Source organism: Ambystoma mexicanum, chromosome 10 (genome assembly GCF_040938575.1).
Source record: "Ambystoma mexicanum isolate Mex_15411 chromosome 10, UKY_AmexF1_1, whole genome shotgun sequence".
NCBI classification, from domain to species: domain Eukaryota; kingdom Metazoa; phylum Chordata; class Amphibia; order Caudata; family Ambystomatidae; genus Ambystoma; species Ambystoma mexicanum.
This window is the reverse complement of record NC_090932.1, coordinates 1,533,206,781-1,533,219,826: the sequence shown is the minus strand read 5'-3', so window position 1 is coordinate 1,533,219,826 and position 13,046 is coordinate 1,533,206,781. Positions and strand designations below refer to the sequence as shown.

Below are 13,046 nucleotides of genomic sequence, written 5' to 3'. Positions count from 1 at the left end.
TGCTCTGTGTGGTCTCCCAGGTGTTGTACTGCTTCTTTTGGTGGTCCAGCGGGGAGCTGGGGTTTCAGCCGGTGGTAATGGTTGTGCCCGTCACTTGCTGAATGTCAGAGGCGCAATGTCCTGCCCAATCTGAGGGGTGGCACCTCCGTTTTCGCCCCTGAGGCCGCCCGGCTCATATACACGGTTTGCGGGGTAGAGGGCAGTCCAAGTACCTACTCCCGCGCCCCTCCCAGGGTGTCGGGCTCCTAGGGGCCCCCACAGGACCCAGTGACGCGTCCTTTGAGTGCGGGGCAGGGGTCTCCCAATTTGGCCCAGGCGAGTGGTGCCGGTATCTTGGGGCTCCAGTCACCAGCCTGGGCACCCGTCGGTGGCCGGTGTAGGTGGTTCAGGGGGATCGAGTGTGCAGCTGGGAGTGGTGAGTCCGCGGGTTGTCGCACCATCCCCAGCCCCAATAGCGTCTTATACAGATAGGCCCGACTCCGTTTTAGGGGAGCGAGCTGGGCATGGCTGGGCCGGGCCGGCAGGCTTTCCCGTGTCCCTTGGGACAGGCGGCTCTCCGTGGGGGCCGGAGGTGGTTGGCGAGGTTGTCCAGGGCACTGCACTGGGCTATGGGCCCGGGTGGGTGAACCTGGTCTCGCCGTCCCGAGGCCGCGGCTGTCGCACCGCCCACAGCCCCCTACTGTGGAGTGGGGGAGGGCACGACTCAGTCTTGGGGAGCGTAAATTGGATTGAGCTGGCGGGTTGGTCTGTGTCCCGCGGATCAGGCAACTCCTCCTATGAGCCAGTGGTGACTGGAGAGGCAGTTCAGTGCGCCGCACTGGGTCCCGGGCCCTGGCGGCACGGAGCACACATCGGGCCGTGCCACTTTCCCTCCCAGGCCGGGGCACGACCAGTGTCTCCTCACCTCTGCTGGTGGTCATGGCGTGTCAGGTGATCTGCTCAGTTCCGTGCTGATGCGCTGTTGGTGTCAATGAGCCGGGAGTATCTTCTCAAGCCAATATTGGTGGGGAGGTGCCGTGGAGTTCATAGGATTCAGCAGCGCATCTCGATGCAGCGGGGCACCCAGTATGCAGGGCAGCGCACCGACGACCTCTCCCGTTCCTTCCGTCGCCGGCGGCTTTCAGCCCGGAAATGGGGCTAGGCAGAGTCTCAGGTCGGCAGAGCACCCAGGTGTCGAGGCCATCCTGCCGGTCCCGACCGGGTTGGTGATGACGGCAGATGTATTCTTGCGCTAGTCTCGGCGTCGGAGTGTCTGTAGCTGGAGGCCTCATTAATCTATGGCGTCTGAAGGCATCTTTGCAGCCATCTAGTCGGCTGAAATTTTACATGCGCTTAGCCTGCCTGGTTCTGGTTCGCCTGAGTACATTTTCCTGCACACCCTAGGGTTAGAAAGGGGATATATCCAGCTGTGACGGCAGGCCCGCACAGAGCTTCACGTTCCCGCAGCAATTTTGCTCGGGCTCTCGAGCGCCCCCCCAAGTTTAGGTGATTTAACAACCTTACAATCAATTAACATTTTTTTCCTTTCAGAGTCAGACCCCTGCTTTTACACATCTTTCAGTTCTTCTGTCAAGACAGTCCGAGCTGACTCATTAAAGTACCATATTTGGCATGTTACAATTGCTTAACTTTGTGGTGGAGCTTAGCCTTGTGGCTGGTTTAGTTGGGTACAAGTGCAACAAATGGTGTAACCATTCTATGCCAATCCCACTGCTGCCACCAGTGTTGGGTAAGAATTGATGTAGTAACACTGTGTGAGACTGCACAACACTTATCTTGGTATTTGGTAACCCACCTTTTGATATAGGTCTGTACTACACAAGTTGGTAGTGTGACTGAGCAGCTAGACCTAGCTCAAGAGAGGTCAATCTGAGCTGTAGCAATGAAATTCGTCAATACAAGTAACACTTGCATTCAAGGTTTCAGTTATAAATAGTTATTTATTTAATTAACATTAAGTTTTAAATGCCCATTTTTAAAAAGGCAATTTGGTACACAATGTAAATATACTTCAAAGATACTTTTCAGAATCGAAACAAGTTGGTGGATAATTTTTGGATATGCTTCATACACAATTCCTACACCCTGAGCTGACTTCAATCACAAGGACAGAAATGGCATTTATGTATCGCACTAGTTATACTTTGCAGATTGTGAGGTTGCAGAAAGGAAAGTTTAAACAGGTTCTCGGTTTAGGTGAGGACACTTAAATCTTCCAATGAAATCTAGGCAAGCCTTTCCCAGCAATTAGCATTCCAAAACAAGTTACCACATATGAGGGACAGCAATATCAAAGTCAATGGACTAGAAGAGTGCACGGAGCCGGGACAGCCAAAGTCAATTGGAACACAGTCTATGCAGCTGAGGCACTTCTTGGAGGTCTTGCAGAAAGTTAGAGAGTTTAAGGAAAATCATTATGTAGGGTCGCAAGCTGTTAAGCCTGTGAAAAATAGATAAAGGTAAGCCACTACAAATCTCAACTGTGAAAAGTGCAGCTCAAAGTCACTGAGGTAAGTCTACACAGTACCTCTGGTTTGAAGAAGTGGTCCAGCTGGATGCTGTCATGTTGCAGTGATGCAGACCCTTGGTTCCAGAGCCTCAATCGTGAGGACAAGAGGGAGGACGTCTGGAGTGCTCTTGTGGCAGCAATTTGGAGGTTGTCTGCAGCTACAGGCTTGTTTCGGTTATGCAGCACTTCGCTGTTTCAGCTGTTGGTAAACCGCACCATCGCGGATCTCTGATACCTCTTGGACTTCCTTCACTCCTTGGGTCCTGTACTCTGGTGAGGGGACTCGAGCTCTGGTCGTCCTGTTTCTGGAGGGTCTTTAGGAGACTCCTGGAGCTTCTAGCCAGATTTCAGATGTTGCACTCGACTATGGATTTCTCGACCCCTGGCACTCAGTTCTTGCAGCAGCGAAGTGCAGCCAGTCAGGGAAGTTGTCTCTGGGTTAGTTCGTCCCACTAACCCAAGTGAAGAAGTCGTCCCTTCCGGAGCTTCTCTGTCAAATTAAAAAAGGAGTTGCAGCACAGCAGCGGGGCTTCACCGGGCAATTCAAAGGTCCAGGAGGATGCAGCAAGCTTAGTTCATGGTTTCTCCTAGTGGTCGACTCTGCCTCTAGTCCCAAAACCCTCGCCTTTTAAGCAGGTTTCTCCCATTCATGCACAGCCTACGCTGTCAATCACACAGCAGGGTGGCTGTCCTAAAAGGACAGCCAGCCAATCAGGACTTATTGCATTCAGGCACTCCTAGAGACAAAGGACAGGGGTTTCGGGAACCTCCCTCACATCCTGTCCTTCCAGACACACTGCAGCCAGAGGTGGGCTGAAGCCTGCCAAAGGAAAGACAAAGGGCGTGAGTCTGTTTCGACGCACAGAGTAAAACCCAAGAAAGACCTCACAAATAGAAAATGGCAAAGAAAAGACGACCAGGGCCATTTGAACTAAATGGTCACCCATGGGTGCTATATTGCAGCTTAGGATTCAGCTTGCGGTAGAAAAGCACAATGGTAGGAAAATTAAACCACTGCCACCAGCCATTTAAAGTAGTGAGGGTAACATAAAATGTTTTACTTGGGAATGTAGGATTAGGGGCTACTAGGTAACCCGATTTCCCCCCAGTCCTCCCGCCCCCAGCACTCCACATAAGATGGGGTGTGTTTGACCTACAAAGAGAAAAGGTAAGTAAAGTCAATTTCACTTTACCATTAGTGGGAACAGTAGTTCTCTCACGAAAAAGTATTTTAAACCTTATGAGTAACGCGCAAAAAGAAACTGTGGGAACCACACAGTTAGCCAGTCGCTCTCACTTTGTTCCCCTAACGGGGCTACCAGTATATCAAAAAAAAGTTCAGAAAACAATAAGTCTCTCTTTAGTAGGTCATGCTCAAGCTCTATTGCAAATGAACTTCTGATTAAACTATTCCAAAATCTTCTTTTGTTAAAGAATTGATTTTTAATGCAAAAATAGGTGAGGCTAGCTGTTGCCTCATCAGTAAGGGCCAATGCATTTAGGAGAAAATCTCCTCATCAGGGCTGAGCCTTATCAGATAAAGTCAAAGAATTCAATATACAATATTTAAATTATCAAAAATTCATCAGCAGTGAGCATGATCAAAATGAATAAATTCGTGTCGTCAGACCAATAAAATACATACCCAAGTAAATTCCCCAAAGAGTACATGTGAAGAGAATGTACAAAAAATAAACATCATGCAGGGTGTCGAAAATGCAGTAAAATAACACAATTATAAAAGAGAGCAAGGTCAATGAAAGTACATTAATTGCAAGACTTACGGGTCATTCTCTGTGCGAGATCTGCAAATACCCCAAAAAAGCATTATAGTGCTAACAGAATTGTATTGGATCAGTGTGTGTGTTAACAAAATGAAATTCAATTACCTCCTGTAGATAAACGAGTGTCAATCACGTTGGAAATTGCAGGCTCTGAAACTAAATGTATGGGCATGTAGTGGTTAAACAAACCTTGATGTTGTGAATGTCTAAGCTGCGCCAAGGCCTCCAGTGTAAAAGCTTATCTACTGTTTCTGTGACTGCGGACGTGGCATCTAAGCCGAGCGCGTGCCTTCATTTGTTACTGAGTGTTGCCAGGGCAACCAGTAAGACGCCGCGACGCATCACATCGGACGTGTGGCCATGCCCATGACGCCTCGCGTCCCGAGTCGGCCATTTAAATGGAGTAGTCGGGACACGTCAGCCCCATGGCAACAAGGCGATTAGCGTATGCGCCATCTGTTGAAAGCGAAAGTCAGAAAAAGTGTCGGCCTCAGAGTGAAAGGCGAGCCCGCCATCTGTTCAATTCAAGGGAGCAAACCCTTCCGCGATTAGAGTGGATCACGGGTCACTGTAACCTAATGTAGTGCCACACCTGCCAGCCTAAGACTAACAGAGGTGTGAGATATAAGCACCCTAACTGGCATATGCGGCTGTGCAGCATGTTGGCACAGCCCAAACCAATAACTGTACACACAGTGCCTAATAAGGTGGGTTAAAAACAAATCTTTTTAAATAGTGTGTAGTGGAAAAGACATTGGATGCTTAAATGCACGTAACTAGTGGGTGTCGAATTATTGTCTATATGAAATATACGTAAATGTTCACTGGAGGGCAAACGCAGAGATTCATATCTATAGCCGCTTCCTAATGTGTAAAAAGAGTGCAGGGTATTCCTCTGTAAAATGAGATTTGAACTATTTGAGTTGTGCCCACCTTCCTCCAATAGCCTTTTGAGAAATCGAAATTATTTATCTGTGACACTGCACTGAAGGTGCTGTGTCGTCACCATACAAAAAGTAAAAGCCTATGGAGTTTGACAGACCCCAAAAACAGTGGAAACACATAATCCAAATCAGGTCAAAACACATGAGTGAGGAAAAGGCCTCACTCACTCCAGGGTTAAAATGAAAAATTCTCCTTAACAGGCTCTCCCTCTGGAACAGCCTCCCTGCTTCTTTCGAACTTGAGCAGAAACACCTCCGGATCCGGAAGCAACTCAAGACCTTCCTTTTTGCTTCTGCTTTCTCTCTTCCTCTCCCCTGCTGATGCACCTGACTGCTCCGCGCACTGGTCACCCTCTGAACGAGGGCCCAGGATCCTGCATGTCCATTTGCCCTTGCACTGCCTCTGGGCTAAGGGTCTGTATCTGCAACCCTACAGTCCCTTCTCTCTCTCACTTATGAGCCACCCGCTGGCTGCAATTGGTATCAGGTATTATGCCGCATATATGGTCGCCGTAAATATCATCGCCGGGAAAATGTTGTGGAGATATTATTTGGGTGACCATGTATATGGTGACAGGGGCCAAAAAAAGAAATAAAAAAATTGGAGGTTGTTTCATGCAATAATGTCGCCACAAAAAACGACACATTCTTCGGCGATATTTTTGCATGCCGATATTTTTGTGGCGACATTATTACGTGGAACCCTGCAATTGCGAGTTAACTTCACTCCCCTCCACCCCCTGGCACTTCTCTTGCCCCGCCTGGCACTTCTCTTGCCCCGCCTGGCACTTCTCTTGCCCCGCCTGGCACTTCTCTTGCCCCGCCTGGCACTTCTCCCTTTCCCTCTACCCTGCACTTGCATGATCTGAATTACACAAAGCCTAGTAAGATTATTTTGTCCTCCCTTTGTTTCCCCCTCCTTGTCTTGTGCCTAGAAACACTTGTGTACAGGCGTGTTATGTCACATCATATATCCTACCACCAAGCACTTTGAGCCATACAAATGGGAAAAGCTGCTATATAAATGACTACTAAAATACAATATGTATGCTACACGTTCTTTGTACCTTCCTATAGCACTCTCTTCCCTCCTAAAATAAACCTGGCTGCTCTGCCACCTACCAGTACCGTGATTGGTGCAGGCCGAGTTGGAGTTCTGTATTGCCCAAGTGATAGTCTTATAAAAGTCCTAAAAGGTGGACTTTAGAAAAACTGTCCTAACAAGACTTAAGTAATTAATTTTGTATACTTGCATTGCTTGATAGGAGTGCTATGTTGGGTTAACCGTAACAACTCACACCCCATAGCTCCTGAAGTCTACCTTACTGCTCAGTACAAACTAACCTTACAAATGTTGGTAGATCTGTCACTTACTCTGTCACTTATTCTGTTCATCAACTAAGGTCGCCCCTTAGAAGCCTCCAACAGGGCTAGTTATGAAAATCCATCTAAACATTATTCCACACCAGGGACATGATTTGCTTGCCTCAATGTCAGTATAATTGTATATTGCACAGTAACGTCCCTGTGAATAATAAACCTATTGTGGGCAGAGCTTTCAGTAACATTTTAAACACTTGAGCCATACACCAATTGCTTTTTTTAGAAGGGTTGTCAGAAGATGCATTTGTTGGAGCCATCAAATGTACTTGACGTGAAGACTTGCAATGAAATGAGTGCAGGAAGAGAGTTGGGAATGAAGCAGTTTTCAAGATATAAAGAAATGGGGAAAGATTTTTTGAAGACTTTTATTGAGAAGGGATCTTGCTTGCTGTAGTAAGTTTAGTTTTTATAAGTGTAGATTTATTATAAGTGACCTGAACCTTTCTTTTTTTCTTGCTTTAAGGTCTGGCTGAAGTCATGGCAGGCCTAGGTGTTGAAAAACTGGAAAAACTCATGCCAGAGATTGTGGCAACTGCCAGCAAAGTGGACATTGCATCCCATGTCCGCGATGGATACATCATGATGTTCATCTACCTGCCCATCACCTTTGGGGATCGATTCACGCCATACGTGGGGCCCATCATTCCCTGCATTCTGAAGGTACAATACAATTCTGTGCATGGTAGGATCACATTTTATCCATTGCTCGGAAATATGAGCTTTTCTAATAGATTCCTTCCACAAATTACTCATTATATATAGATCTCCCATGGCATGTTTTTTAGCCTCCGGGTAAGTCGTATGGCTCAGTGCCTGCACCGTAGGGCGACCATGATGCCATCCGAGGCATTTTATATGGGACCAGCTGTGTCCCATGACCACCTTAGATCTTGATATTATTTTTACTAGATAATTTTCAATGAATTTCATTCTCCCGCAGATTGCTCAGATAGTTATCCCTTCCAGCTTCAGTTGCTTGGAAAACATTTCATCATGGGGCTTAGTGTACCTCGATCCGTCTTGATTGTGTGGCGATCAGTGACTCCGGACATGACGTTGGTCGTCTTGCACCTACCACGTCACTATCCCCCCGTACCTCCATTCCTTATTTCCACATTCTCAGCACGCTGCTCGAGGAACAACTTCTGTGAGAGAATTCTCACTGCGTCTCCCTCCAATTGTTACAAATTCAAAGTTTTGTGATAAAATGTTCACTCCAAATCCATCACGTTTCACAACTTGCACTGACTGCAACTCTAAGATGGCTCTGACCGAGCCTCACGGGATGTTCGTTTGGTGCCTTGGCACAGTTCATGCCACCGAAGATTGCGGGTCGAACCAGAAGTCATTGCAGGCAACAGGCGGCAAAACTAAAATTGCTGCACTCTGTCGAAGTAGCTGGCTTGGTCAGCTACTCGGTTGTCCGAACACAAGACAGGAAGTCCACTCTGGAGTAAGGACAGGTTCACAAGAAGGCGAAGGAGAGGTCCCACTCCAGAAGCCATTCCCTGTCTTCCTCTTCTCACAAGAAGTGTCTCTGTTGGGAAAGATTTCTCTTTACAGCACCTTTCCTTCCATTTCTATGAACCCCTGAACATTTTGCTTTTATTTTTGAATCTGATCTGCTCTTTGCAGTGCAGTGAAGCCGTAAACTCCACTACACAGGTCTTTGCTCATTTGTCCTGGGGAAATCGACATGTCCTTCATGCTGTCAATACTGTGAAACATTGTTTCCCTTATTACTAATTTTGCTAACTTTTTATCATTGTACAATGCATCTTACAATGCAGTAGCATGGGGTACACTTATTTTCTTTGCCCTAAACTAACTCTCAGAGGATTTTTGGTTACTCTAGGTGTGCTAAAGGGACAAGCTGGTGGCAGCAGTTGCTTTTTGCTATTTTTCGGTTGATTTTCGTTTTAGCATTATCGAGTTTGGCTACCAACTGTTTCTAGTGTCCAAACATGGCCGTACCATATGGTTTTTCCCTTGTCCTTTGATGATCTTGTCTTTAACCCTTCTTCCTGGCCTCTGAGGCCAGGAAAAACCTTCTATGGAATTCCAGTGCCCTGGAAAGCCGAGACTTTTGGTGGCCTACTGGAGGGCTATGTGTGTTTGCTGCCAGGGGTGGGTTGGTCCCAATACACAGACTGGTTTCAGTGTGTCTGAGTGGTATGCATGAATTTTGCCACCAGTGGTGCTGATTGGACCACTGCTGGGGTGTCTGTGTGTGGGCCAGATCTGTCATTGACTAGTGGGCGCTGCTGCTCTTAACTGGCTTCTGTGATAAGAAGAGGACCTCTACGCCCACTCTAGAGAGATCCTGGAAGAAACCGAAGGAGCAAAGGATCATGTCCAGCTGCAATACCCACGAGGACACCAGTCTTGTGGAAGATCTCGAGCAGTCCTGTGAAGGAGCTGCGACCCTTAGAGTGGAAGGAACATCCATTCTCGACTTCAGCTCCAAGTCCTGGACTGCCTAGTGGCTGACCAGCTCTGAGTTTGGGCTACCATGCGGCAGACGTTGCTGTTCTGAGTTGAGGCCTTGAACTTGGGGATCCTCAACTTGTGCTATAAGACTCAACACTGTGAATTTCGTGGTCCTATCATCAAGGGGACCTGAGATAGGAGGCAAAATCTGACCACAGCAAGTGAATCCCTTTGCGCCACTGTGCAGTGGTGGCCGTCGTCCAAAACTGCTTACTTGCGTGCAGTCCTGTACCTGCATTGAGTTCTTTTGCATTTTTCAACTGGAAGACTTTGCACCAGCATTAGTCGCTGACTGGAGATCAGAGAATTGCTCGAACCTGCAATCCCTGGGCATCACGGTCTGAGGCTGATGGCAGGAAAAGCGACCTTAGGCTCTGCAGGAGACCTGCCAAGTCCTACGAACAATTTGAGATGGGCTAAGCTAAAGTTATAAACAGTTTCTATGAGTTTGCATATAGGTTTCAGGTGGTTTGATCGTGTTTTATCCCCTTCATTGCTATTGTAAAGTATGTAGCTCTGTGAATATTGCAACTGTTTTCCTATTATATTCTTGTGTGATAGTACTTAACTAACTTATGTTATAGCCTTAGTTTATATAAAAAAGACCTATTTCGTATAGCTTCTAGTGCGTAAGCATTTCCTTGAACTAAGTGTATTCTCGGAGTATTGTGTGCCTCACTACAGCACTCCTCCCTCCTAGACTGAGCCTGAGCCTGGCTGCTCAGCCATTGCTACCAAACCTTTGGGTAGTTCAGGCTAAACCCAAGGAGTGTAACCCTGTTCATCCAAGGTGGTCTTTCTAAAGTCTTGTTACAAACAGGACTTTGTCAAAAACCCCTAACACAAGGTCAGAGGTGTTTTCTACACACCGTAGGGGGTAGGGGCCTCTAAGGCCAGCAGACAACAGTGGTGGGGACAACGCCAGCCGCAAAGCCGCTTTGAGTTCTCCCCCCAGGTTTCCTGGTTGGAGGCAGGATTGGAGAGAGCATGCCACAATGGCGGGAGATGAACTCCAACACTTGGGCATTTCAGCTCATCCAATGGGTGTACTGTCTACCCTTCTTGTGAAGACTCCCAGCCAGACCACCCCCCGCTCAAATACAACCTGAACAGGAGCTCCAGGAATGACTGCAAGCCCTGTTGTTGAAGGGTGCTGTGGAAGAGGTGCCTCCCGAACAGAGAGGGTCGGGCTGGTATTCTCCAGCATGCGGACTGGCATGGATTCTCATGCTCATGAATATTCCCAGACGTCAGGCTAGGAATCCTCTGTAAAAGAAAGATCAGTTTCTTTTCTGAATGTCTTTCTCCTAATAACCAATCACTGGGCTCTGGGTCATACTGCCTCAGCCAATGATTGCCCTGCACCTAAGCCCCTCCTCTGGCAGCGATCTTCAGATTTTTACTGCACGTTCAAGTGTTGGGAGACCTCGTGCTTAGCTCTCAAGCTTTTACTACGATTTGGCTTTTTTTAGAAGAATTAAACTCTTATTTTTCTTTCAATCGAGCCTACTTACGATTAACAGGGACCCGTTTTTATATTCTTCAACGCCCCTCCAAGGTGAATTTCATCAAGTTTCTTCGTGGAGGATTCCAGGAGATTCTTAGAGGCCTACTCAGCAGGCCTACACCGTGTGGATCATGTCTGAGGAGAAGGATTCATCTTCCCTTTTGAAGCTTTGCTCCGACTGCGGATTGCGGAATGTTTACATGGACGATAAACATTCCCAGTGCCTCTATTGCCTGTATCCAGCGCATAAGGAGGAGGATTGTGCATTTTGCCGTGAACTCTCGAAGCGCACGTTGAGGGATCCGTGTAAACGGCTGGAGGAATGGCTGCAGGCCAAAGCCTCTGCACTGGGTGGCTCCCAGGAGCATGCCTTTCCCGGATCCGGGATAGCTGAGCGGGCATCTGTCCTTTGAGGGCACCCCTACCATTGGGGTTCAAACAAAAGGCCAAGCACTGCAAGTCCGCCATCGGCGGGAGCGCCGCTACGGCGTCTCCTCATCAGGCAGGGTACGTTCGACATCCCCAGCGGCATCAGTCGCCAGTCAACACTCTGGATCTTCATCCAAGAAGAAATCGGATCACCCGGGCAAGCTGAAGGTGGCTCCAGAGAAGGCCAAGCAGGGTACAGCGTCTGACCTACCATCGGCGGAGAAGGCCAAAGGGGACTGAGGTTCGGACCCAACCCACAAGGCGACCGTGAAGGCCAACCAGGACAAGGGGTCCAGCATGACTGTGAAAGCCCAGCTGCACCAGACTAAGTCTGCGCCTTCCATCGAGGTGGTGGTTGCGTCCCTTTCGAGGGCTGCGGGGTCAGTCGCGCAGGGCGCCCCTTCAACGGCGAGGGTGTCCCTTCCTCCCAGGAAGGAGGCATCGTTTAAATTCATTCAGAAGACCCCGGAGAAGAGGACCCCAATCATCTCCCTGAAGCCGTCCCCTCTGGATGCGAAAAGGGGGGGGGGGCTGACGCTGAGGGCCTCCAGGGCACAGATATCTCCTCGGAAGAGGAGCTCGTTTACCTCCCCCTACGTCGAGGAAGGCGATGGAAGGCTTCAGGATGACACGGGCTGTGACCCTGCTCCTGCGCCCCTGCATAGCCCTATGCCCCTACCTATCCCTACGCCCCAGCCGCCACCTAGAGACTTTTCAATGGACATACTCTCGACCCTCCATACACTAGTATCCGAGATCCAGAAGAGGATGTCAACGACACCAAAGCTTGCGCGCCAGTGACTGCTGTCCCGCTGGCAGCGGGAGAACCGCCAGCCAAGAGGAGGAAGAGGCACTCGCTGCCTCCTTGCCACCCTTCACCTCCTTCTCCGCCACCCCACGGAGGTGAGACAGGCATGGATGACGGGCACGGATGACGATGGGATGGGGACCCCCCCCCCGTCGCCTCTGCCCGGGTCTTCTCCACCGGATGGGATTGGATCGTTCCATGCGATGATCTCCAGGGCGTCGGAGCTTTTCCAGCTCGAGGAGGAGGAGGAGGACCACCATCCTTTTGATCCCACTCCTGGGTGACATTTGGGATGAAGGGCTGGCTCTCATGAAGAACCCTTATACAACCCCAGCGAAGAGGGACCACATGGAGAAAAAGTACAGGGTGCCGGACTCTGCCCCTAAGTGCTTGCAGGCCCAACCGACACCGTACTCAGTGGCTTCTGCTGCGGCCAGGAAGAATTCGGCCGGCTCGACATCTTCTGCTGCGTCTACCCCTCCGGACAACGAGGGGAAGAAGTTGGACATGATGGGTAGGAGAGTGATATCCTCTGCGCGACGACCATCAAGCCTGCCACTCTCTTGCTATGGTGGCACGATAAAACCGGGAGCTGTGGTTTAAGCTTGCCTCTTTACTGGACTTCCTACCCGATGACAAGAGGGCAGAGGCTTCGGAGAGATTCTGCAAGAGGGCGTGGTTTCATTGGACCACGCCATCACGGTGGCCACGGACAACGCAGGCGTGGGTTTCTGCCAGATGGAAAATGGCGTCTGCCTTTGCCGGCGTGGCTGGCTCAAGGCCACCAACTTTCAACAGGAGGCCCAAACCAGGTTTTTGGACATGCCCTTCGACAGGGACAATCTTTTCGGGAAGATGGTGGATGAGTCCCTACAGGCCATCAAGGCAGACACGAAAACGGCACGTGCCCAGGGCACGCTAAAGCAGCGATGGCCGTCCTTTCGGTAGTCACCCCGGTGGGAGGCCGGCTGGCAAACTTTGTTAGCGTGTGGAAGTCCATCTCCACCGACCACTGGGTGCTGGACGCTCTCACCCACGGACACACGCTAGAGTTCCAACAGAAGTGTCCCAGAATACCACCATTGGCCTGGCAGGAAAACCACGTCCCTCAGCTGCTTCTGGGGGTTCGGGCCATGTTAAAGAAAGGGGCGTTAGAGCTAGTTCCAAGGTGACTCCAAGGCTCCGGAGTATA

General features: G+C 49.4%; 1 protein-coding gene across 1 annotated transcript in view; it reads left to right on the top strand.

Moving 5' to 3' along the window:
• The window catches only part of GCN1 (GCN1 activator of EIF2AK4), a 1,783,851-nt gene that overhangs the window by 1,377,333 nt on the left and 393,472 nt on the right, over positions 1-13,046 (top strand). The window contains exon 41 of the mRNA XM_069619734.1: positions 7,084-7,280. Within this exon, the coding sequence (XP_069475835.1) occupies positions 7,084-7,280 (197 nt within the window). The remainder of the gene's footprint in view (positions 1-7,083; positions 7,281-13,046) is intronic.